This window comes from Acinonyx jubatus, chromosome D4 (assembly GCF_027475565.1).
Source record: "Acinonyx jubatus isolate Ajub_Pintada_27869175 chromosome D4, VMU_Ajub_asm_v1.0, whole genome shotgun sequence".
Taxonomy (NCBI): Eukaryota; Metazoa; Chordata; class Mammalia; order Carnivora; family Felidae; genus Acinonyx; species Acinonyx jubatus.
This window is the reverse complement of record NC_069391.1, coordinates 53270775-53295711: the sequence shown is the minus strand read 5'-3', so window position 1 is coordinate 53295711 and position 24937 is coordinate 53270775. Positions and strand designations below refer to the sequence as shown.

At 38.9% G+C, this 24937-nt stretch overlaps 1 protein-coding gene across 1 annotated transcript in view; it reads right to left on the bottom strand.

The window, feature by feature from the left end:
• TTC39B (tetratricopeptide repeat domain 39B) overlaps positions 1 to 24937 on the bottom strand; it is a 128835-nt gene that overhangs the window by 23278 nt on the left and 80620 nt on the right. The window contains 9 exon segments of the mRNA XM_027047187.2: positions 3037 to 3163; positions 7646 to 7737; positions 8602 to 8763; positions 10202 to 10261; positions 10352 to 10419; positions 11323 to 11431; positions 12958 to 13023; positions 14387 to 14492; positions 23653 to 23717. Of these exon segments, the coding sequence (XP_026902988.1) occupies positions 3037 to 3163; positions 7646 to 7737; positions 8602 to 8763; positions 10202 to 10261; positions 10352 to 10419; positions 11323 to 11431; positions 12958 to 13023; positions 14387 to 14492; positions 23653 to 23717 (855 nt within the window).

The window sequence follows — 24937 nt, the reverse complement described above, 5'->3', positions numbered from 1 at the left end:
CTTGTTGCTAACAATGTTAAGACCTCAACTTAATACTTAACGGAATAGTTATATGATGATTTTTTTAATTTTGTTTTTATCAATAGGCTCTTTTATCAGAAAGGGGCACCTGGGTGGCTCAGTCCATTAAGCATCCAACTTTCGGTTTCAGCTCAGGCCATGATCTCATGGTTTGTGAGTTTGAGTACCATGTCAGGCCCTGAGCTGAGGGCGCAGAGCCTGCTTGAGATTCTCTCTCATTCTCTCTCTCTCTCTCTCTCTCTCTCTCTCTGTCTGTCCCCTGCTCACACACTCTCTCAAAATAAATAAACTTAGAAGAAGAAGAAGAAGAAGAAGAAGAAGAAGAAGAAGAAGAAGAAAAAGAAGAGGAGGAGGAAGAAGGCAAGCTCATATTTGAGATTTTATGAAAAATGGCAATTCGGTGAGATTCCTAGTTACCACAAATTCAAACCAATTCTACCCCCTTAAACCTGCAGAAAGAAGTGCAGTGAGTTACCCTTCCTTAAAACCCTTAATGATCAAAGCAGGCTATAGTTATGTACACACCAGCATCTAAGCTGTAGGGCACAGAAAGGACTATTATGCTTTAGAAACTTCTTGCAAAAGTTCTATGACACAAAGAAAAAAATTCCCAATGCAAATCACTTGATAGAAATCAATCGGGAACAGATCTAAAAGCTGTATATGGTAAACCAGCAGCAGGCTCCCGAGTTAGCTGGAAAGGGGGATGTTTGGTCATTTTTGTGATTTGCATGGTGTTCCTGTTTTTATCTATGCTCAGATAGGATTGTAAAGTGATATTTTTGTCTCACTCCATCACAGGCACAGAATAACCTGGTCTGACAGTGGTGCTCTCAGAGATATCTTAAGCGGAGAATACGTGGACCTGGGAACTGGGTACAGGCTAGCTCCTATCTGACACCTGCTGGGGGCTGCAGTGCTCTTTTTCACAGACTATAGAAAGAGCTCCTATGAGTCGATGACAAAAAAACTAATGAAAACTTACATTAGTATATGAACAAGTCACAAAAGAAGAAATAAAAATGAATCAGCACACGAAAAGATGCTCAACCACACCAACAGGCAAATGCAAAGTAAAAGAGCAAAACACTGTTGGTAGAAATTTAAACCAGTACAGCCTTTCTGGAGGGCAATGTGGCAATGTTAAATAGTAAATGCATACACCCTTCAACCAGGAATTCCATTTCTAGAAATATTTCCAGAGAATTATATGAGCATGCGCGCGTGCGCGCGCACACACACACACACACACACACACACACACAAAGTAAGTCAGGAAACCCCAAAGGAGGACTGCAGATGTCAGCTTGCACGTAACGGCTTTTCTATGGTATGTGACACCTACGTAAAACCAAAGCCCCAAAGAGCCAGAATAATTTGAAATATTCAGGACTTTTTAAAGAAATTTCCATTAAGAAAATTTAAGTTGAAACTATGCTTTCATGAAGCCTAGCCTAAACAGCATAACAATTAAGAATGTGAGCTCCAACTTGTACCCCAATGTTTATAGCAGCACTCCCAACAATAGCCAAATTATGGAAAGTGCTTAAATGTCCATCAACTGATGAAAGGATAAAGAAATTGTGGTTTATATACACAATGGAGTACTACGTGGCAATGAGAAAGAATGAAATATGGCCCTTTGTAGCAACGTGGATGGAACTGGAGAGTGTGATGCTAAGTGAAATAAGCCATACAGAGAAAGACAGATACCATGTTTTCACTCTTATGTGGATCCTGAGAAACTTAACAGAAACCCATGGGGAGGGGAAGGGAAAAAAAAAAAAAAAAGGTTAGAGTGGGAGAGAGCCAAAGCATAAGAGACTCTTAAAAACTGAGAACAAACTGAGGGTTGATAGGGGGTGGGAGGGAGGGGAGGGCGGGTGATGGGTATTGAGGAGGGCACCTGTTGGGATGAGCACTGGGTGTTGTATGGAAACCAATTTGACAATAAACTTCATATATTGAAAAAAAAATACAAAAGGGAGTATATGTCATACAAAAGATGGTACAAAACAAGATCTGTTTAACTTCAGTTGTCTGATGAATTAAAATAAAGCAAAGACCCAGCAAAAAAAAAAAAAAAAAAAAAAAAGAATGTGAGCTCCAAAACTTCACTGCTGAATACAACAGCCTCCAACCAATTAGGGCACTTGAGCACGGAAGTGTGGCTATTCCAACCTGACATGTGCCTTAAGAGTGAAATACACACTAGATTTCAAATAATTAGAACAACAGAAAAGAATACAAAATATCTCATTAAGTTTTTATTGGTTACGTGCTCAAACAGCAACATTTTATATATACTGGGTTAAACAAAATATATTCTTAAAATTATTTTAATTTTTAATTTTTTTTTACCTTTTAATTTTTAATGTGGCTGCTAGAAAAGGCAGAAGCATATACGTGGCTTGCATTAGAATTCAACTCAACTTCAATTAAGCTGACTCACGTCTCTGCCTCAATTTCCTTATCTATAAAATGGGGCTATAAAGAGAAAGTACCCTTATGGTTACTATAAGAATTAAAGGATACATTTTTTAAAATAGGCTTTCAAAAAATATTAAATGATATATATTTTTTAAATTTTTTTAATGTTTATTTTTGAGAGACAGAGACAGAGTGCGAGCGGGGGAGGGGCAGAAAGAGAGGGAGACACAGAATCCGAAGCAGGTTCCAAACTCTGAGCTGTCAGCACAGAGCCCGACGCAGGGCTCAAACTCATGACCTAAGCCGAAGTCGGATGCTTAACAAACTGAGCCACCCAGATGCCCCTAAGTGATATATTTTTAAAATACCATAATGCCTAGAACATACCAACTGGTCAAAAAACATTAGCTATAATTTTTATGATTATTCCGTTTTTAATAATTTATAAATCTTCGCCTTAGGAACACCCTTACAGTGGCTTTTAATTGAGTTAAACTTCACAGCAAATGTTAGGTATGCTCCCTGCTGCTACGACAGACAATTTATTTCTAAAACACAAACAGTAAATAAAATAAAGGCAGATACCAGGGCGGGCAAGACGAGCTTCACAGGTGCAGGCAACGAAGAGGAGTAACGTCGAGACTTCCTCACAGCAAACTTCTCGGTGGGGATGGATTTCCCCGCAATTCTCTGCTTCAGGCTCTCCACCTGTCTGCAAAGAGCCCAACCCCAACCCCAGCAACAGGTCATTAGAACACATACGTTACTGACACCCGCAGTTTCCACGCTGTGCTCCCCAGAATGGCAGCATCGGCAGTATCTGGAAATTTGTTCCAGATGCAAATTTTCAGACTCCACCACAGACCTAAGATCAATGACCCCAGAGCTGCACCCAGCAATCCAGAGGCTGGTGAGTCCTCCGGGTGATTTGGATGTGTGCTCAAACGTGAGAACCACTGGGGGCACCTTGGTGGCGCGGTCAGTTAAGTGTCCATCTCTTGGTTCGGGCGTAGGTCATGAGCTCGTGGTCGTGAGACTGAGCTTCCCCCCCCCCACCCCCCACCTTGGACTCCATGCTGACAGGGCAGAGCCAGCTTGGGATTCTCTCTCTCCCTCTCTCCCTGCCCCTCCCCACTCACTCATATGCATATGCACGCTCTTGCGTGCTCTCGCTCCCTCTCAAAATAAATAAATGAAGTTAAAAAAAAATGTGAGAACCACTGATTGACACACACTTCCCTCTAGTTAACTTAGCTCATGTCTTAATCTATCAAACACAATCAAAGAAATCTAGATATAAAATTGGCAATCTTCATAAGTAAGCAGGAAAGAGTCCCAAGTATTTACTTACACTGTGGATGCCCAGGGAAAGGAAAAGTGTGCATGGTACATTTCCTATTCCTATCTATTCTTACCTATTCCTACCTATTTGCTATGGCACAGATCTGCAAGATAATATGCCTCAAACACAGCCGTCGACTAACGTACTCTGAGCAAAAGTTTACCAAACACTGGTTATTTTGAAAATAATCAGCTAAGGTCGTGCACCATGTTTACAAACTTCCTCTTAAAAGTCTAAGGAATCCCAATTGCGAAATTCGCAAGCCCATAAAAATGAGCATAGGATGGAGAGACCCCATGTTCCCAGAGCACTTTCTTACACACAAATTTGTAAGTGCATCCAACAGGCTGCTGCTCAGCGAAATATCCAATTACATCACTGAAAGAAAAGATGAAACAAGAGACAAAATACTACAATAAGAGGACAAGATTGTGTTCGGTTATTTCTGGGCACAATTTGGGAATAGGAGTTTCAAGGCAGAATGCTCATGATTGGATTGATGTTCGGTCACATCAGTGGAAGAAGCGGTGGAAATGTGAGGCGGGGGCTGAGGGCAGAGGACAGGAGCATGTACTGCACAGGAGACCGCAAGGTTTGAACACTGCACAGGCTGTATGAAGAAAACGCTCATTTGGGCAACTCTCCTCTCATTGTCCTGACAAATTGGATGCTGTCATACAGCAGACCTCGAGCGTTCTCCTGAAAATGAGACTGATTACATGTTTCACAGAAATTACTTTGATATGAAGAAAATTCACTCTGAGGTGGAATAAGAGAGACTTAAAAGACTTCATTGTATCTTAATATTCCATTCCATTCCCTTTGTTGTTTGTGGGAAACAAGGACACGCATTGTACCAGTAAGAGGTGGCATTTTTCATACCACGCCTTCCACTGAGGTTGATTCTACAGTTAGCATACATGGCCCTATGTTCAAAGAGAGCTTTCAAAAAGAAGATGAAAAAGCCGTCCTAGTCGTATCTTCAAATCTGCTCTGACAAGTCTGACGGTTCGGCTAAGATGTTATTTCTCATAACGTGGGCACAGAATGCAGTACTCCACGTAAAAGGTTTTGTCGTTAGTTATGTCTGAAGAATGTAGCAGGGCTTCTCTGTTCCTTAACTTTCTCATCTCCAGGGCTCATCTCCTCCCCTCTACCAGAGCCAGCGGGCCCCGCAGCTGTATCTTAACACCACTTCGTCACCTGCAACTTTTCTACTCAAAGCACAAACCCAAGCACACCACTCTGAATACCCTTCTCTTCATTCTAACTTGGCTGCTCTAGTAAGACTTTCAGTCTACTTGCCCTTCAACTTTCTCCCTATCCGCAGTCTCCCTCTCTCTCCCTGTTCCTCCATATGCCTGCTTAGATCGCCCTGTCCCTTACGGCCGCACTCAGTGGCCTCAGACCTAAACTCCCTTGTCCTCTGCCTAGTCGCTACACTCACCTGGCAAAAACCCAGCTCTGGATGATGTTCAGTGTGCCTCTTCCCTGCACCTGCAGTGAGAGCTGACAGGTATCTCCGTAAATTCATCAGCACCGCCTTCAGATGGGCCCTTGTGCTACCTGCCATTCCTCCTACAGTGTTTCTCTCACCACCTCACTGTCCCGCTCTCTGCAACAATTGATTCCGAACACTCTCCATCCCCCTCGCACCTCCAGCCCACTCCTCCCTCTGACAATAGATGACCCTAACTCCTCCTTTGTAAAGAAAGACACAAGTTAGGAGACGGAGAACCCTTCCCTGCATATTACAACACACAAGCTTGCCTGCCTCTGCACCTATCCTGGGCTTCCTCCCTTCTGATCCAGTAGAGGACCTGGTCCTGCTCCTAAATAAAACCAACCATGCCATCAATGCTTTGGATTCGAACTCCTCCTGCCTTTTCAGCAAACTTACAAATATCAATTATCCCATTTCTTGCTTGTATGTGTAACTTCTCTTCTTCAGTTGGATCTTTCCCAGTGGTTTCTAAGAATGCTCACAACTCTCCCATTAAAACATTCTCTGTCATGATATCTCCCTCCAACTACCAACGCTCTCTCTCCCCTCCCCTTCATAGTCAGAATTATCCAGGGATGTATTTATACTCAACTCTACATTTCCCTATGTCCCATTCACTCTTCAGCCACCTCCAGTCTGACTTCCACCTCTACTCGAGTACGTTATCAGCCCTGCTAGGGTTACCGAGGATCCTGTCCCTCTGTCTTGTGTTTAAATGGAATATTGTGTGTTGTGAGATGTATTTTGAGTCACGCTTGACCTTTCTTTTCTTTTGACCTATATACAGCTGACCCTTGAACAACATGGGGGGTGGTTAAAGGCACCGACCCCCACAGAGTCAAAAATCCACATATAATTGGGGCTCCTGGGTGGCTCAGTTGGTTAAGCGTCCAACTTCGACTCAGTTTATGATCTCATGGTTTGTGGGATCGAGCCCCATGTCGGGCTCTGGGCTGACAGCTCAGAGACCAGAGCCTGCTTCGGATTCTGTGTCACCCCCTCTCTCTGCCCCTCCCCTGCTTGCGCACACATGCTCTCTCTCTCTCAAGAATAAACAATAAAAAATTTTTTTTAAATCCTTAACTTTTTGACTCCCCCAAAGTTTAACTACTAATAGCCTTCTGTTGACCAGAAGCCTTATTGATAACAAACAAATGGTTAACTCATATTTTCTATGTTGTATGTATTAATACCATATTCTAACAATAAAGTAGGCTAAAGAAAATCTAAGCAAATCATAAGAGAAAATACAGTATCAGTATTATACTGTATTTATAAAAAAAAAAAAGAAAGAAAAAAAGAAAAAACCTGCGTGTAGGTGGACCCACACAGTTCAAATTCATGTTGTTCAAGGGTCAAGTGTACATAAAATGTAGTATAATGTGCTATCAAATATCACCTTTTGGCTCTTCATTTTTTTTAATATGAAATTTACTGTCAAACTGGTTTCCATACAACACCCAGTGGTTAGCTCTTTAATATGCAGTGCTCCTTCCTGTAGCAGGGTCATCTCTGGTTTCTGTTCCCCTGGTCTGAAACTGTATCACTGCAAGTCCCTGCTGCCCCAGCAGCTCCTCCTCCACCTTCAGACACCACCTCACTCGTCGCACCTCTACCTCCTTACACACACTTCTCCTCCCATTGGGGGATGGGCCGGGGATGGCGGGTCCTATTGGCGATGTAAGTATTGTCAGCTTCTGGCTTGCCAACTGTGGTCTCTGTCACCCCGAGCGGCAAGAACACCAGGTTTGCTCAGGAAGACAGAACATGGTGAGTTGAAAATGCTTTCACATGTCCAAGTGAAGGGGGCAAATGGCAACTGGATATACAGGTCTGGAGCTCAGTCAGGAAATCTGAACTAGGGATGTAAACTTGGCCTGGCTGAGATTTCCTAAGGTTGAGGCTCTAAGACATCAACATGTAACAGCTGCATAAAATAGGATGAGTCTACAGAGCTACTAAGATGGGATGGCAAGAAGAGTAGGAAGAAAAAAATTACTCAGGTATTGTAAGTTTGCAGTTATTTGCGTGACTATTTCATTGATGTCTGGTTCCACTACAAGATCATAACCCAAGGACAGGAGCCACGCCTGTTTATTCAGCACCTCACATGGTATCCTTCATACAGAAGGTGCTCAAAAGTAAGATTACAGATGATTTATGGATACTTATCTAAACAAAGTTAAACAGATTAGCTCACAAAAGACCTTCTATGAATATGGTTCTAAGGGTCCCTGCATCGAATGAGTAGAAATTAAAGAAAACATGAGGGTAATGCGTGGGAGGGCACTTAGGGGAAAAGAAAGAGGTGTTCGGGATCCCCGTTACAGCAACGGTGCCCTGCTTACCTGAATAAGATTACTATATCCTCTTTAGTTGCTACGACATCCTCCTCTGGAAGCATACTCAAAATTGCAGCTTTCAAGAATACGTATGTTGCCTTCAGGAAAAGAAGAAAAGCAGCTGGTTATAGGGCATCTCTAGGTACATGACATTTCTATCTTGCAAGTCAGGAACGACCTGCAAACCGTCTAGATGTAATACTTAAAAAGCCATCAAAGAAATAAAAGGAAATGAAGTCTTATACTGCTGTTCCTATTGAGAGTAACACCTTTCAGTTAATTTTGACCATTTTCCTATTATACAACTGTCATGTTCATGGGCGAGAAAGATCACAGAATGAACAAGAAATATGCACCTCATTTCTCCCAACTTCTCACAAATAGATCAGAATTAATTTTAATTATGAAAAGCTTTGGGGCGCCTGAGCGGCTCAGTCAGTTAAACATCCGACTTCAGCTCAGGTCACGATCTCCCAGTTTGTGAGTTCGAGCCCCGCATTGGGCTCTGTGCTGACAGCTCAGAGCCTGGAGCCTGCTTTGGATTCTGTGTCTCCCTCTCTCTCTGCCCCTCCCCTGCTTGCGCTCTGTCTCTTTCTCTGTCAGAAATAAATAAACCTTTAAAAAAAAGAAGAAAAGAAGAGCTTTGTCATAAGGGCATCATAAAATCTACAGAAAAATTATCAAAGGCTATTGATATTTAATAACTTTTAAATGTAAGTGCATTTCATCCTCAGAGGTAAAGCTTCTTCGTTTAAAAGGACTGTTTGGATGGCTTTTAGAGCATGTAGTGTTGAGGGACAGTGCTTATAAACAGTAGGTACTTAATGCCTATTTCCTCCAACAAACCTCTAAGTTGAAAAAATAATGTTAATGTCATACTACTGAACAAACAGTCCTAAACAAAAATTATCCTGGACACTTATTAGCAAACAGGTAACATCAATGAAAGCATAGCACTTTACCTTGGACCATTTACTTTCTTTGCAAAGCAGATCGGAATAGTAATATGCCTCCATCCAGTTTTGTTGAAACACATAAATCCACATCAGCTCCCAGTAACAGAGATGGTGAAACTGTTTCCATTCTTCTTGAACTGAAATGCATTTTCGAAGTATCTCTTGTGCCTATAAGTCAATTGCATAAAGCTGATCATCCAGATATTAGACAAGGAGGTAATAACCTAATGGAAAAATACATAAATCACTTTGTACAAAAAGAACAAAAGCATAACTCATTAAGCCACTCAATGTGATGATATATGTTCCTTTCCCCACATGCCATGATACAATTAAGTTCTGCCTCTTGATTTAGCTTCCTGAGGCGGCTGTGGAACTTTATAATGTGGGAGTAGTGACATTCCTTCCCAAGTAAGATATAAAATGCAGAAGTCCTTTACAAAAAAGCTGAAAATAAAAGTCAGAACTTCCAGAAGTTAAAATATACCTTAAACAAAGTTAAAGGCAGACTGGGAGAAGATATCACTATATCCACAACTGGCCAAGAATTAACCCTTAGCATACAACAATTTTATAAAATCCTTAAGAAAAAGACCACTCAATGGGAAAACAGTCAAAGATATGAATGGGTAAATCAGAGAAAAAGATATACAAGTGACAAGCATACATATGAAAAAATTTGTAAACTGAAAAATACAAATTTAAAAATTAAACTATCATATTTTGGCCATGACATGGGCAAAAGCAAAACAGATAATATCCAGAGTTGCCAAAGTGCACAAGAAACAAGTGTTTTCATATCTTTATAGGAGTTTAAATGGAATAACCTTAAGTTAGAAGGGCAATTTGGCTAAATTTATTAAAATGCAAACATCTTTGACTTTGGAATCCTGATTATCAGAACCTATCTTATATAAATACACCTGTGCACAGAAACATACACATGATGATGGTTACAAGAGCATTATTTATAGTAGCCAAATGTCTATTAGTAGTGGACTGCTTTACTAAGTATCATATTTCCATCTCATGGAATAAAATCCAGCCATCAAAAAGAATGAAGGAGATTTAGATATACTGACCTGGAAAGAAATCCAAGACGCATTGTAAGTAGAAAAAAAAAACAAATCAAAGAAAAATGCGTATGTTTGACCTCACTGACGTGGAAGAAAATTATTTGTGAGTATATTTATATGAAAAGCTCCACACTCCTCTTCTTCAAGAGAGTCAATAACTACTTTCCTTTGATGAGGAGTATGTACCATACAGTGAAGGAGAAGTTGTATGTTATGCCGGGGCTAGCTTCCAAAGTCAATATGTAATACAGAAACTGATGACATTGTTTGAAAACCTCTTAAATGTGCCCACCTGTACTTCGCATAGTCTACCCTGAACTGCCTCATGTACTTAAAGTGTAAGTATAGACTATATTCAGTAATTTATATACAGTAGATGCATATACCAAATTAAAATCGGGCATAAAAAATAACATATTTTTTCTCTGTTTCTGCCTAGTGCATACAGCTGAATCTACTTATATAGAATGAGTCTAATGCAACTCCACCTTACAGACAACTCCCCAACTTATTCTCCCAAAATAAATTACCTCTTCCACATTTCCCTTCAGCAGCTCTATCCGGGCATGATAAAACAACATGAGGGAGCCCTGCGGAGAAAGGAAGAAGACAGACCAATCAGTGGTCAGCCCTGCTTGACTGGTCATGGTTGAAACATGCACTTGAAATTCTAAGCATACATTTGGAAACTGCTGGAGGAAGGGTGCAAGGAGACTCTCTGCTTCCAGAACATTCACTTCTCCTGTACCTAGAAATTCAATAGGAAAAGCCTCAGTCTTCACAAAACAAGGTAGATACTTATAAGTAATTCTCCAAATTTCATTAAGATCTAGCAAACACCTAATCGTGGAACAGATAAAAAACTGCTAATTTGGCAATTTTGCATTTGGGAAATAAAATAAGACAAGTCCCATCTCTGACTTCACTTTAAGAAAGCTCTGGCACAGGCTAATTCTTAAGAATGGAAGGAGCTGTCTTTGAGTCCTATTTGGGCTTTCTGGTTTTAATAGCAATATTAACTTATCTTAGCCGAACATTTAATCTTCTATGCAAAAAGAAATCTAATACGAATATGTTAAAATAGATCACCTTAAGCAAACTTTATACAACTTTTTAAGGAAAACAGATAAAAAAATTCAGTGAAAGAAACCCTCCATCCACCTCCTCTGCCAAATGTTATATGACAAATGTCACTATTTTCCAGTTTTACCGAAAAAAGAGAAAAAAAAGCAAGCAGATATAAACTACTAGCTTTTAGGGGCGCCTGGGTGGCTCAGTTGGTTAAGCGTCCGACTTTGGCTCAGGTCATGATCTCACAGTCCATGAGTTCGAACCCCGCGTCGGGCTCTGTGCTGACAGCTCAGAGCCTGGAGCCTGCTTCAGATTCTATGTTGCCCTCTCTCTCTGCCCTTCCCCTGCTCATGCTCTGTCTCTCTCTGTCTCAAAAATAAATAAAAACATTAAAAAAAAATTTATATAAAAAAATAAAAAAATAAACTACTAGCTTTTAGTGATATTTTTTCTAATTTTTTTAACTAAAGTATAATCAACTGTTAATGCTGGTTGGACCAAGGGTACAACCTAAATGTTTTACTTACTCAGACGAGAGGTAATCCGCTTTCAATGACATAAAATGTGGCACAGTCCTTACCAAGTATCAGGGAGATATAAGTGTGGAAAGCTAGAATAGTTAAGCAGCACAGTGGGGACCGCATGCTTCTTCCTGACGCGCCTTCCTGTAACTGCAGGAGCCCCAACTCCTGTGGGAAGTAAAAGCGTTTCAGAAGGACAGTGCATGACTGAAAAATCATATTCAGACACTACCGAGTGTTCACCTATCTCCCCACTCCGTGAAAGCAGGCTTTATTTTTTAAGAGCTTAGAAAGGGGTAATGCCTAACTAGAAATAAACTTCACATTTTAAACTGGCGATAAGATAATCTCACAAATTCTTTCTATTATGTGATTCTACAGAGAGGATAAAGGCAGTGCTCATTTCACAGAAATGTTGTATTTCTCCTATAAAAATATTGATTTATTAAAACATATTGAGGATCTAAGTGCAAGGCATTATGGTTGGCATGAACAAATACAGTTTTGTCGTCAAAGATCTTTCCATCAAAATGCTACGTGAACCCACAATTGTATTAAAATATTGTGAGTGTCATAAAAACGGTGGGTAAGTAAATGATTCTGGGTTAGGAATACTTGAGCCTCACTGGGAGAGAATAAGGGAAAGTTTGAGAACAGCTGACATTTCTCTCAAACCTAATGGATGGAGAGGATCTCAACAGAACATTATTTGGAAGGATGGTGGCTAGGGAGGACATCCAAAATAGAGACCAGCAGAAGCACAGAAACAAAAAAGTACAAGGCCTGTTTGGGGGGAAAAAATAGTAGTTTCTTATACTTGTTCCCATATAGTTCTCAAAACCTGCCCTCTTTACTAACAGGGACAGCTTTTGCAATAAGACAACCCTGGTAATATCATATTGAGTATTACATTTAATAAATGTCATACACTATGAAGCAAGCACATGGAAATATAATGAACGAGGGAGGGGCGCCTGGGTGGCTCAGTCAGCTGAGCATCCAACTCTTGGTTTCAGCTCAGGTCATGGGTTCGTGAGCTCAAGCCCCACATCAGGCTCCACGCTGGCAGTGCGGAGCCTGCCTGGGATTCTCTCTTTCTCCGTCCCTCCCCTCTTTCTTTGTCTTTCAAAATAATTAAGTAAACTTAAGAAGAAGAAGAAGAAAAAGAAGAAGAAGAAGAAGAAGAAGAAGAAGAAGAAGAAGAAGAAGAAGAAACAACATAATGAATTAAACTCATGGAAAACAAATTTCCTTAGTTTTGTCATGAAACTTGTAAAAGTACAAAGAAACCCAAAATACTACAACTATACTTGATCCGTGTGAATCATAAAATGTGAGACATGGAAATCTAGCCTAATTTCCTGGTTTTACAGAACACTCTAGGGTTGCTGAAATGTTAAAGAAGCATATTCTAACCACACAAGACTACTAAAGTCCAGCAAGCAGCAACCTTAGTAAAACATAACTTTGAATTCCAGAATTTAGGTAACAAAGATAAAAAATTTTAACTTTCAATAGAAAAACCATCTCGACTTCTGAAAAGTATGATCAAGACCCCAGTGGCTCTTTACTATCCTGCAAACAAATTGCCAATAATTGTCACGCTAGTTATGAGGATGTATTGCATTCCTTCGTATCCAACAAATAATGTTTGCATCTTCCCTGTCAAAATTAAGATAAAATTAAATTTGTACCCTGTTTCCAGAAAATCCTATAAATTCTAGTAGTCTGATAATCCGTGCTGGTAAAAGGGAGAGCATCTGCAAGAAAAAAAAAAAAAATACAAGCATACTTATTTGTTAGTGTATCTAACTACAGAGAAATGTTCACCTCCAAACAACTTTAAGTTTTAATAATTCAGTAATATGAAAAACTAGATCCAACTTTAAACCACTGTACATACCTCAATCATCACATATTGCACATACAGTAATCACTACCTGTGAATTAATTTCATTTAGCGAAGAAAATGAACCTAAAAAATTTAAAAACAACACAAAACGAACAAGCAAAACCCTGGCCTTTTCCAGACGCTCTAAAGAATACATGCTCTTTTTATGTCGAATGATGAAGCGGTGAGAAGGCACTCCCTCAGGGCCCACTTCCAAATAAGGTTTCTCTTAACCTCCTTTCCCAGAAAGCAAGTCTGCTGAACTCCGTATAACATGCGCGCATCACCCAAAAGTGAATAGCACGGTCCTGCGGTCCCTTTCTAGGACCACCCTGAGGAGCAGTGGGGAGGCACAAGCCAGCCAGTGCAGGACTTGGAGCGGTGCACCTGTTAGTTCCCTTTGCTTGGAAGGAGAGATGGCCACATGCGCAATTCTCTACAGACTCACAGGCTGAAGCCAAAGAGTTAGCTGGACGTTCAAGGATTTGGAAGCGGTATCACTGGGAAATTAATGACAAAAAGGTCTAGGGAGGAGTACAGTCCTCTCTGAATGAGCAAAAAAAAAAAAGGGGGAAGATGTTTGTGTCCCATGTAAATGTTCACCAAAGGCTGACCTGAGCAGAGGAGGATTTTCATAACCAGATGAATAAGATGACCTGTTCTACAGAGACCAGTCAGCCTCTTTCTCCAGGCACCCCCATCATCGACCAATGGGCTCATGAACAAAGAGGCCATGGTGACATACATACTTATGTGTACTATTTCCTTTACCCCTTGACTTTCTCATCAATTCTAATCAAACCTTGACAAATATCAAAATCCCTAAATAATATATTACAATTTGACAATATCTACTCAAACTCTTTGTCTCCCTCACAGCATCATAATCGCTCCTCAAGGTATATCACTGCTGCCTCACCTATTTCCAATTCCAGAGCCACCGTTGCTAAAGTAACAGTATTTCTGATGTGAAAACGGAACCAGACTCCAAGCTCCTTCTTACCAAAACTGTTACTAACCCATTGTACAATCCAAAACGACTCTGAGCATGTGCAGAACGGTACCACACATGCTGGCCAAAGTCGCCACCGGGTCACAACACAGAAAAACAGATCGCACTCTAGCTACTTGTCAACCAAACCCAGGTAGAGGTTCACGTGCAGTAGAGAAGGCGCTGAACGTCTTAGGTTCTTTTACAAAGGCTTCTGGGGGCTTTATAATTATTTACTTACCAAATTAAAGGCCCCTATTCCAAGCTTGACACCCCCTTCAAACTCGTAGAAGAACTTCTGCTCAACTTTGTTCTTCTGAATTACATGCAGGATAGAAAGACATTCTCTAGATTGAAGAAAAAATGTTACTGCATAAGTTTACTAGGACTCTGCAAATTCACGTTAAGTCAACCTTCCCACTTATGCGCGATAAAGTAATTGTCATTAACCGAAATACTAGACAACTTTTAAATGGAGGCAGCTGTGCTGAGTTTAACCTGAAGGCCACCTGGGGAATAGTCATTAAGGAAAAACGGACACACCCATTTCTACACTGTTTATCAGGACCCATCCTTCTGGGCTGAAAGCAAGACAGAGTTGGAACGTGAGCGAGCATGACTCCAGAGCCACAGGACCACAGGGCTGTGACCTCACAGCTCTCCAGCAATATTGCACAGAAGCCTTCCTAGATGTGCTCCATCCCTCAGCTGCTGTGCGCACTTCAGCAACCCTACTTTCCACCGAAGGACTGAGATGCTACCGCCAAAAAGATGTGAATTTCAGTGTGATCACCATGATCTCAGACCAAATAAATTCTAGAGCTTGCCAGTAGGAAGACTGAGGAAGGACAGCAAGTTCCATCAAAATTGCACATCTGTCTTTTTTTCCTATTCCGTCCAAGCAAATCTTTTAGGTTTCTCATATTAATTTCTTTTCTATGCACTTCCCCCCTCCCTTTCATATGTTCAAAAGGCAAATACTTAATCCGAGAAGTGCAAATTAAAACAATGATAGGGGCGCCTGGGTGGCTCAGTCGGTTAAGCGTCCGACTTCGGCTCAGGTCATGATCTCACAGTCTGTGAGTTCGAGCCCCGCGTCAGGCTCTGTGCTGACAGCTCAGAGCCTGGAGCCTGCTTCGGATTCTGTGTCTCCCCCTCCCTCTGACCCTCCCCCGTTCATGCTCTGTCTCTCTCTGTCTCAAAAAAAAATAAATAAACATTAAGAAAATATTTTTTTAAAAATAAAACAATGATAAAGATGTAAAAGTTGGTAATGAACAGGAATTGCTTACCAAATTGACAAATAAATTTTTAAAAGGTAGTAAGAAATAACCAGATATTATGTATCACCTTGTGTGATATAACTATGAAGCGTACAACTTCATTTATGATGTATTCTAGCCAAATTTATTTAACTGGAATCCGGTATGCCTACAGATCTCATTTCCAGTTTACAGGAAATAAAAGGAGCTAGAAGGCTGTGGACTGAATTAGTTATGTACCCCTCCCCCCACCTCACCTCCAAATCCCTATGTTGAAGCTCTATGCCCCAGTGTGAGGATATCTGAAGACAGGAATTTTTAGGAGGTCTATAATCCTTAATTAAAGGATGGGGTCCTAGTCTGGTAAGACTGGTGGTCTTAGAAGAAAAAGAAGAGAGAGGTTATCTCTCTCTTGGCCATGTGAGGGCCAAAAGAGAAGGTGGCCTGGCTGTCTGCAAGCCAGAAAGAGAGCTCTCTCCAGAACTGGATCATGCTGGCACCCTGATCTTGGACTTCCAACCTCCAGAACTTCAAGAAAATAAAATTCTATTGTTTAAGCCACCCAGTCTGTGGCATTTTGTTCTGGCAGCCTGAGCTGACTGAGACAAAGAACAACTTGAATGGAAACTCGAAAAAGCCATCAAACAAATCCATGGGACATTCTGCAAGACAACTGGCTTGGGCTTTTCAACAACCATCATGAATAGAAAGACTGTTTCAGAATAAAAGAGACATAATGGACATAAACACAGGATGCAGTAGACAGTCGTGGGTTGCATCCTGATACAGACACACCAGCAGTAAAAGAAATTTGGGGCCAACTAGTAAAATGTGAAGATAGATTATTACACGAAATGAAGATTTATTGACATCGAAAAGTAAAAGAGCAGATTATGGGGCACCTGGCTGGCTCAGTCATAAGACTGTGCAACTCTTGATCTCAAGGTCATGAGTTCAAGCCACACACTGGGTATAGAGATTACTTAAATATATAAAACTTTTTAAAAAAAGGAAAAAGCAGGTTACAAAAGAGTACGCACATTAAAAAATACATATAAAAAATCAAAAGTACATATATCTTTACATTTGTATAGGAACAATTCTGAAAGAATACATACTAACATACTAGCAGCCATTATTACTGGTGAAAAGAATATGGGGTGTGTGTGTTAATATTTGTTCATCTACATTCTCCCATTTTCCTCAATATGTATTCTGCTTTTGTGATAATAAAGCATTATTTTAATTTTTTTTTAATGGAAAACCAGTGTTGGCAAAAAAAAAAACCAAATAGACATATTCATCTGCTTTGGTAAAAGGTGGTTATAGTACAGAGATTGGCAAGCTATTGGAACCTAAGCATGCCCATTCATGCATTTTTTGTCTATGGCTGCATATACTCTACAGTCTCAGAATTGAGTAGTTACGACAGAGATCTTAGGAGTCTCAAGCCTAACATATTTACCATCTAGCCCTTTTAGACAAAGTTTGTCAACCTAATTATTTTTCAGAATGATTCGGCAATATAAATCAAAAATCTTAAACACATGCATACCTTTGACCCAATAAATCCAATTTTATTCTAAGGAAATAGCATGGATACACACAAAACTTTACCTATAAGGAGAGATACTGTATTACTATTTATAATGAAAATGTATAAGCAAACTAAATAGGCAAAAACAGAAAATGAATTAAGAAGACAGTCAAATGAGTGTATATCTTTATACATACACACATATGGTATACCCACATAATGGTATGCTATATAGCCATTAAAATCCATGATGAACTAAAAATATTTAATGACCTAATAATATTTTGTGACATGAAGTGAAAGAGGAAATTTCAAAATGACAGGAAGCATATAATTTAATTATGTAAGAAGATAATTATAAGCTCAGGCACATGCATTAAAAACTCAAACATCAAAATACAGGTAGGATGGCAAGAGGCAGAAACAATGGTCAGAGTTCTTTTCTTTTTTGATAAAAATATAAATGTATTTTCTTTTTTTTTAATTTTTTTTAACATTTATTTATTTTTGAGACAAAGGAGAGACAGAGCATGAATGGGGGAGGGGCAGAGAGAGAGGGAGACACAGAATCCGAAGCAGGCTCCAGGCTCCGAGCCATCAGCCCAGAGCCCGACGCGGGGCTCGAACTCACGGACCATGAGATCGCGACCTGAGCCGAAGTCAGACGCTCAACCGACTGAGCCACCCAGGCGCCCCTAAATGTATTTTCTGATAATAGATGCTTGTTACAAAATTCCCAAATATGTGGAGAAGGTGTGAGTGCCTCCACATGACTATCCCGCAGAGAGATGGTCACTGTTAACAGCCTGGTACATAACCTTCTAGGAGGTTTTATGTGTTGGTGAGAATGCGATATTTAAAAACCACAAATGGGATCATATAGCATATACGTTATATAGGTTATATTGCTGATTTTCCATGAAAATGCATGAAAGCTACCTTATTTTTTTAACAAGCGTGTATTATTCTATTCTATGGGATAATTTATTTAACCAGATTCTTATTGTTAAACATTTGTTTCCAAATTTTCCATATTATAAACAGTGCTGCTAAAAGTGTGCTTATACATTCATTAAGTACTTTTCCTACATCAAGTACCATAACTATAGTTAATCTATCACAACTGTCCTTAGGATAAATCCTTAGAAAAGGGACTTCTGAGATCAAAGGCAATACACTTTCTTAATTTTGATACATACTGTCAAACATCCTCCAAAAAAATTGTATCAACTTAGACTCCCACCAACTTATGAGCTCCTCACACTGTCATCTGCCCTGAGTCTTTGGATCACATTTCCATTGGCATATTTTATTGTGGTATAGTTTGCCCTGACGAAAATTTAAACATCTATTTGGTCAAGTCAGTCTTTTATGGTTCCTGATTTTATGTCACACTCAGAAAAGCTTCTGAAATTGACATCATGCATCTACTGATATGATACACTACAAAGGACACAATATCACTTACATGGTATTCTTGCCATAAATGCAAAATCTGCATTTAATCATAAGAAATATTAGATAAGTCCCCACTGAGAGATGTTCTACAAAATAACTGCCCAGTATCCTTCAAAAATATCAAGGTCATAAAAATAAAGACAGACTAAGGGACTCTTTCAGATTAAAAAAGACTAAAGAAACATAACAACTACATGCAACATCTCTGATCTCGGATTCAGTTCTAGACCAGAAAAAGGACACTGATAGGACAATTAGAGGAATCTGGGTAAATGTTAGTACCCACGTTAGTTTCTTGAATTTAATAATTATACTGAAGTTCTAAAAGATGTTAACATTTGTGGGGCGTCTGGGTGGCTGTCGGTTAAGCGTCCAACTTCGGTTCAGGTCATGATTTCAAGGTTTGTGGGTTCAAGCCACGTTTAGGGCTCTGTGCCGACAGTTCAGAGCCTGGAGCCTGCTTCAGATTCTGTGTCTCCCTCTAGCTCTGCCCCTCCCCTGCTTGTGTTCTCCCTCTCTCTCTCTCTCTCTCTCAAAATTAAATACACATTAAAAAATTTTTTTTCTTTAAAAAATATATTAACATTTGTGAATCTGAATGAAGAACACATAAAAATTCTTTGTAAAAATTCTGAAGTTATTTCAAAGTGAAAAAATTTTTAATAAAAGTTTAATGGCTTTAGTGCTTTAGGACTACAAAAAATACTTTCCTATTTTCACTAGTACTCTTTTAAAAATATTTTAGGGGCGCCTGGGTGGCTCAGTTGGTTAAACATCCGACTTCAGCTCAGGTCATGATCTCACAGTCTGTGAGTTCGAGCCCCGCGTCGGGCTCTGTGCTGACAGCTCAGGGCCTGGAGCCTGCTTCTGGTTCTGTCTCTCCCTCTCTCTCTGCCCCTCCCCCACTCATACTCTCTCACTCCCTCAAAAATAAATAAACATCAACAAAAATTTTAAATATCCTTAAAAAAATAAATAAATAAATAAATAAATAAATAAATAAATAAATAAATAAATTTTAATATTGGGGATCCTGGGTGGCTCAGTCAGTTAAGTGTCTAACTTCAACTCAGGTCTTGATCTCACAGCTCATGAATTTGAGCCCCACATTGGGCTCTATGCTGACAGCTCAGAGCCTGGAGCCTGCTTTAGATTCTGTGTCTCCCTCTCTCTCTGCCCCTCGCTGCTCACACTCTGTCTTTCTCTCAAAAATAAATAAACATTTAAAAAATTTTTAAATATATCTTAATATTAAATCCACATGGAATTTATTTTTATATTTTTTTTTCCAAAATGAAGAACCAATTTTCCCCAAACCATTTGTTAAAGTATCCATCTTTTCCCACTGTTTTGAAAGACATACATACATACATTCATATATATATATGAATGTGTATATATATATATATATATATACAAATGTCACATATTTTTAATTCCCAGGTTAATGTCTGTGTATGCAAAAATACATGCACGCACACACACACATACACACACAGAGTCTGTTTCAAAACTCTATCTGTTCCATTCCATTGATATATATGTTTGTGCCATTTTAAGACTACTTGAATTGGGACACCTGGGTGACTCAGTCTGTTAAGCGTCCAACTTCAGCTCAGGTCATGATTTCGCTGTTTGTGGGTTCACGCCCCACATCAACCTCTGCTGACAGCTCAGAGCCTGGAACCTGCTTCAGATTCTGTGTCTCCCTCTCTCTCTGCCCTCCCCTGCTCATGTTCTGGCTCTGGCTCTCTCTCTCTCTCTCTCTCTCTCTCTCTCTCTCTCTCTCTCTCTCTCTCCCTCCCTCCCTCCCTCAAAACTAAACATTAAAAAACTATTTTTTTAAAAAGACTACTTGAATTCATTCAGTTTTTTTAAGTTTTTATGACTAGAAAAGCAATTAGCTCTTTAACATTCTTTTGTATCATCTAAAAAGTATTTCAAGGGCGCCTGGGTGGCTCAGTCGGTTAAGTGTCCAACTTCGGCTCAGGTCATGATCTTGTGGTTCACGAGTTCGAGCCCTGCATCGGGCTCTGTGCTGACAGCTCGGAGCCTGGAGCCTGCTTCGATTCTGTGTCTCCCTCTCTCTCTGACCCTTCCCCCACATTCATGCTCTGTCTCTGTCTCAAAAATAAATAAACATTAAAAAAAAATTAAAAAAAATAAAATTAAAAAAATAAAAATTAAAAATAAAAAGTATTTCAAGAGGAAAACTAAAAACAAAATGTCAATTCCCAAAATTTCTGCCCCACCTATACGATTTTGAATGGAATATAATTTTATTAAATCACTTTGTGTGAAAATATCTCTTAAAACACTAAATCTTGGTTCTGCACTAATGGGGATCTGCTCCTAGTAATGACACACACACTAGCTTGTATTAGATTAACTGTCTCACAGATAACAATTATAAACTTTAGAATTTAAATATTTTTTAAGTTTATTTATTTTTGAAAGAAAGACCAAGAAAGTGAGCAGGGGAGGGGCAGAGATAGTGAGGGAGAGAGAATCCCAAACAGAGCCAGCCAGATACAGGGCTCAAACCCACAAATCGTGAGATCATAACCTGAGCCGAAACCAAGAGTCGGATGCTTAACCGACTGAGCCCCCAGGCACCCCTTAAATATACCTTTAAAATGTGTTTTCAGGCACTGGAAAGTGAAAACAAAAAGTAGGAGAAAACTGGAGAAGAATTAGCCTATGAAAGATGAGAACAACTCTCATATGGACTTCACATTCACATGGCTAGTCAGCTGAAGTACTCTCCAGTCCACTCAATATGGGGTGCCCACAACTGATACAGAAAGCCACACAGTCCTATTGCCTTAAAAAGTCAGAGTACAGAGTTCAAGACTGCCAGAGTGGCTGTGAGGCAATGGAAAATTTTCAGATAGGGGAGAACCACACAGGAGGAAAAAACCAAGATCAAATTCTTGTTGGACCCATGAACTATTGGAATACTGGAGAGACTCCAAAGAAAAGCAAAAGCAAGAGCAAGACAGAAGAAATAAAGGAGCCATGACTTCAGGTGCTACCTTCTTGTAGAGAGTCAAGAGTCTGGAGTCTAAGTCTAGTCAAATTCATGATTCCTAGAACAAGTATCAGCACTCTTCCAAGAAGATAATAGAATCAAGAGTCTCTATAATGAATCAATACCTAGTGCACAATTTAAATACTGTTGTCAAGAGAAGACACAAAATGATATGACATATGGTCAAGAGAAAAAGCAAGCAATAAAAACTGACTCCAGGATGACCCAGAGAGCCAATCTAAAAAAACAAAAAACAAAAAACCATGCTTTTCAATAAACAGTACCACAGTGACTTGTTGAACAAAATCAGACTGACTAATATGTGTAATTAGACCTTAAAAGAAGAGGAAAACAGTGAAAATGGAGCATAAAAAAATATTTGTAGAAATAATGGCCACAATTTCTCAAAGCACACTTTAACACGTTGCAAACTACTGAGAACCAAAGGTACAAGAGTCTTCAAAGCAGTCAGAAGAAATGATACATTACAGACAGGCACTGGTAATACATACAACAGCTGACTTCTGATCAGAAACAACAGAGGCCATAATACAATGGACTGACAGTTTAAAAGTGGTGAAAGAAGAAAAAAGAAAACCTTGTAACCCAGAATACTGTACTAAGCAAAAATAGCCTTCAAAAATGAAGACGTTTTCAGATAAATGAAAATGGAGAGATTATTGAAAGCAGACATGTACTACAAGAAATATTAAAAGGAATTCTTCAGTCCAAAAGTATACAGAAACGAATGAAGAATACCAAAAATGGTAACTATATATATGAGTAAATAGAAAAATCTGTAAGATATCATAGTTTAAAGAAAAAGTGTGACACTGCATCGTGAGGTTTATAATATATGTAAGTGTACTATCATAAGAATAGTATAAAAGACAAGTGGCAAATGAAATTATACTTCCACAAAGTTCTTATGTTTTAGGGGCAACAGTGCGATATTAACTCTAAGTTGACCGTTGTAAGGTAAGAAGGATTTTATAATCACTAGAGCAACCTTTAAAAAATTAAAGAGGGCTATAGCTAAGAAAACAATAGAGGGATTGATTACACTGGAATATATATTTTTAAATTTTTATGAAAGCAAAGAAAGGCAAAAAAGAACTGGGAAAACCAAATAAGGCAAGAGAAAAAAAAAAATGGTAGCCACAAGTACAAACATATCATTTGTTACACTGAGTAAAAAAAGCAAGATCCAGCTACAAGCCTCTATAAGAAATGCAATTTAAATATTAAAACAAAGATAGGCTTAAAATAAAAGAATATGTGACATGTAAACACTAATTATAAAAAAAAGCATGAATAAATACATTAATATCAGATGAAACAGACTTCAAGACAAGAAATAATCATAAGGAGTTAAGTAGAGATATTTCATAACGATTAAGAGTTTAAGGGGTGCCTGGGTGGATCATCGGTTAAGCATCTGACTTCAGCTCAGCTCATGATCTCACAGCTCGTGGGTTCAAGCGCCACATCAGGCTCTGTGCTGACAGCTCGGAGCCTAGAGCCTGCTTCGGATTCTGTGTCTCCATCACTCTCTCTGCCCACCCCCCTCTCAAAAACAAATAGACATTAAAAAAAAAATTTTAAGTTTAATTCATTAGAAAGACAAAACAATTAAAACACACATCAATCTGATAACCAAGGTTCTAAACACTGACAGAACTAACAAGAGAAATGGGTGACTCCAGAATCAAAGTTGGAGATTTTTACTCCACGAACAAATCATAGAACAAGTAGATAAAAGTCAGTAAGGACACAGAACACATGAACAACACTATGGCCCACCTCCATTGACTATTTAAATCACTGCAGAAAACTTTATCAAGCAGGGCACTGCTCTAGTCTGGACCAAAGACATACCTGTAATTTTAAATCTATAAATTGATTTTAGGAGAGGGAAACTAAGATTATGTAATTAGAAATTGTGTTAGTAGCACTTTTTTTTCAGCTATTTTTCTCAAAATTGTATTTAAACTTAAACTCTGTTGTCCTATAGCACTGAATGCATACTCAGTAAGCCAAAAAATCAAGTGCATTTTCACCAACACCAAATAAAAAAAAACCTAGTCGTACTTAATGAGAATTTTTTAAAGTACAAAGGGGACATGGTATAAGAACCATTTAAAAATGAGATCTTAATAAATCAATCAATCAATCAACAAATAAATAAATAAATAATGAGATCTTAATTTTTAACTTACTTATATATTTGGTAACTTGTCCTAATTTTGAGTCCACCTTTGATGAAGTTGATCATATTTTCATCCTGAAAACAATTCAATGAAGTAATTAGATCACTTAGCAAAAGATTCTTACACTGTCCTCACATCTGGGTATTTGTTTGATTAGAACAAAACCCTCCCTCTCTTTTGAGGACATGATCTTTAAATGGAAACATTCCTCTTGCTTTACATTTGAAATGCTTTTCTGTAATTGGTCTTCCAAGTTAGATGGCAATAAAAAGAAAACATTTCAAAAATCTTTGCAACACTTCAAATAAGTAATTAAGGAAGTAATCCTTAGCAATTAGGGGCAAAATAAGTTAGTCCAAATCTACTGTAATAAACATCATCTACTGTGCAATTTTCTTCTGGGCTCAACAGAATCCAAACGGCTGATTTAAGGGATATGCCTTAAGGGCAAACTTTCCAATCCATCATACTCCAGTAAATGGAATGATGGTTCTTCTTTTGCAGGGTACTTTAGCACTCAATCTGTTTAACATTGTAAATTTCACTAATACATATTTCCAAAACAAAAATTATTGATCTGGATTCTAAACTGATTGTCACTAATATGCAATTTTGTTTGGTGGGAAAAAAATCACTTTACTTCTCCTTGCCTCATGGTCATCAACCATAAAATTGAGGCAGGGGGCCTAAATGAATGTCATTTTCAGGGTCAACATTCCAGGATTCTAAGAGAATCTCTTAACAAATTATATCCAAAACTGCTTAAAGGAAGTTAGTCAACAGATGGAGCTACTGGAGACAGTTCCCCTATTTCCCATTTCCGTGGACGATGTTTTCTTAGCCTATTGATAATGGAAAGCTGCTCTGGTATTTATTCACTGTGCACTTCAGCATCCTTCCGAAGCAAGGGAAAAACTTATTTTAGTATATAAGTTTCATTAATTATTAAACCTTTAACATTCAAATTATTATAAGCACTGATAAGTACAAAATTCACCATGCAACATAAGTGTTCATCTTCTCATTTTAAGGAGCCTTATGCTTGCACAAGTTCCAATACTGGCCAGGAAAGAATTTCTCAAATCACTTTAAAATCTGCCTCCAATAATAATATTTCATTTCATCATTCACCAAACATTGACTGAATGCCTATTTTACACCTGCCATCTGAATGCAAAATCAGTCAAGAGCAATAAAAGGTGCTAAGGGCTAGAGTCATGCACATGGGTAGAGATATGCACAGGAGGTCATGAGAGCACAAAGTAGGGGAGGGGGGTAAGGAGAGGCCCATAAA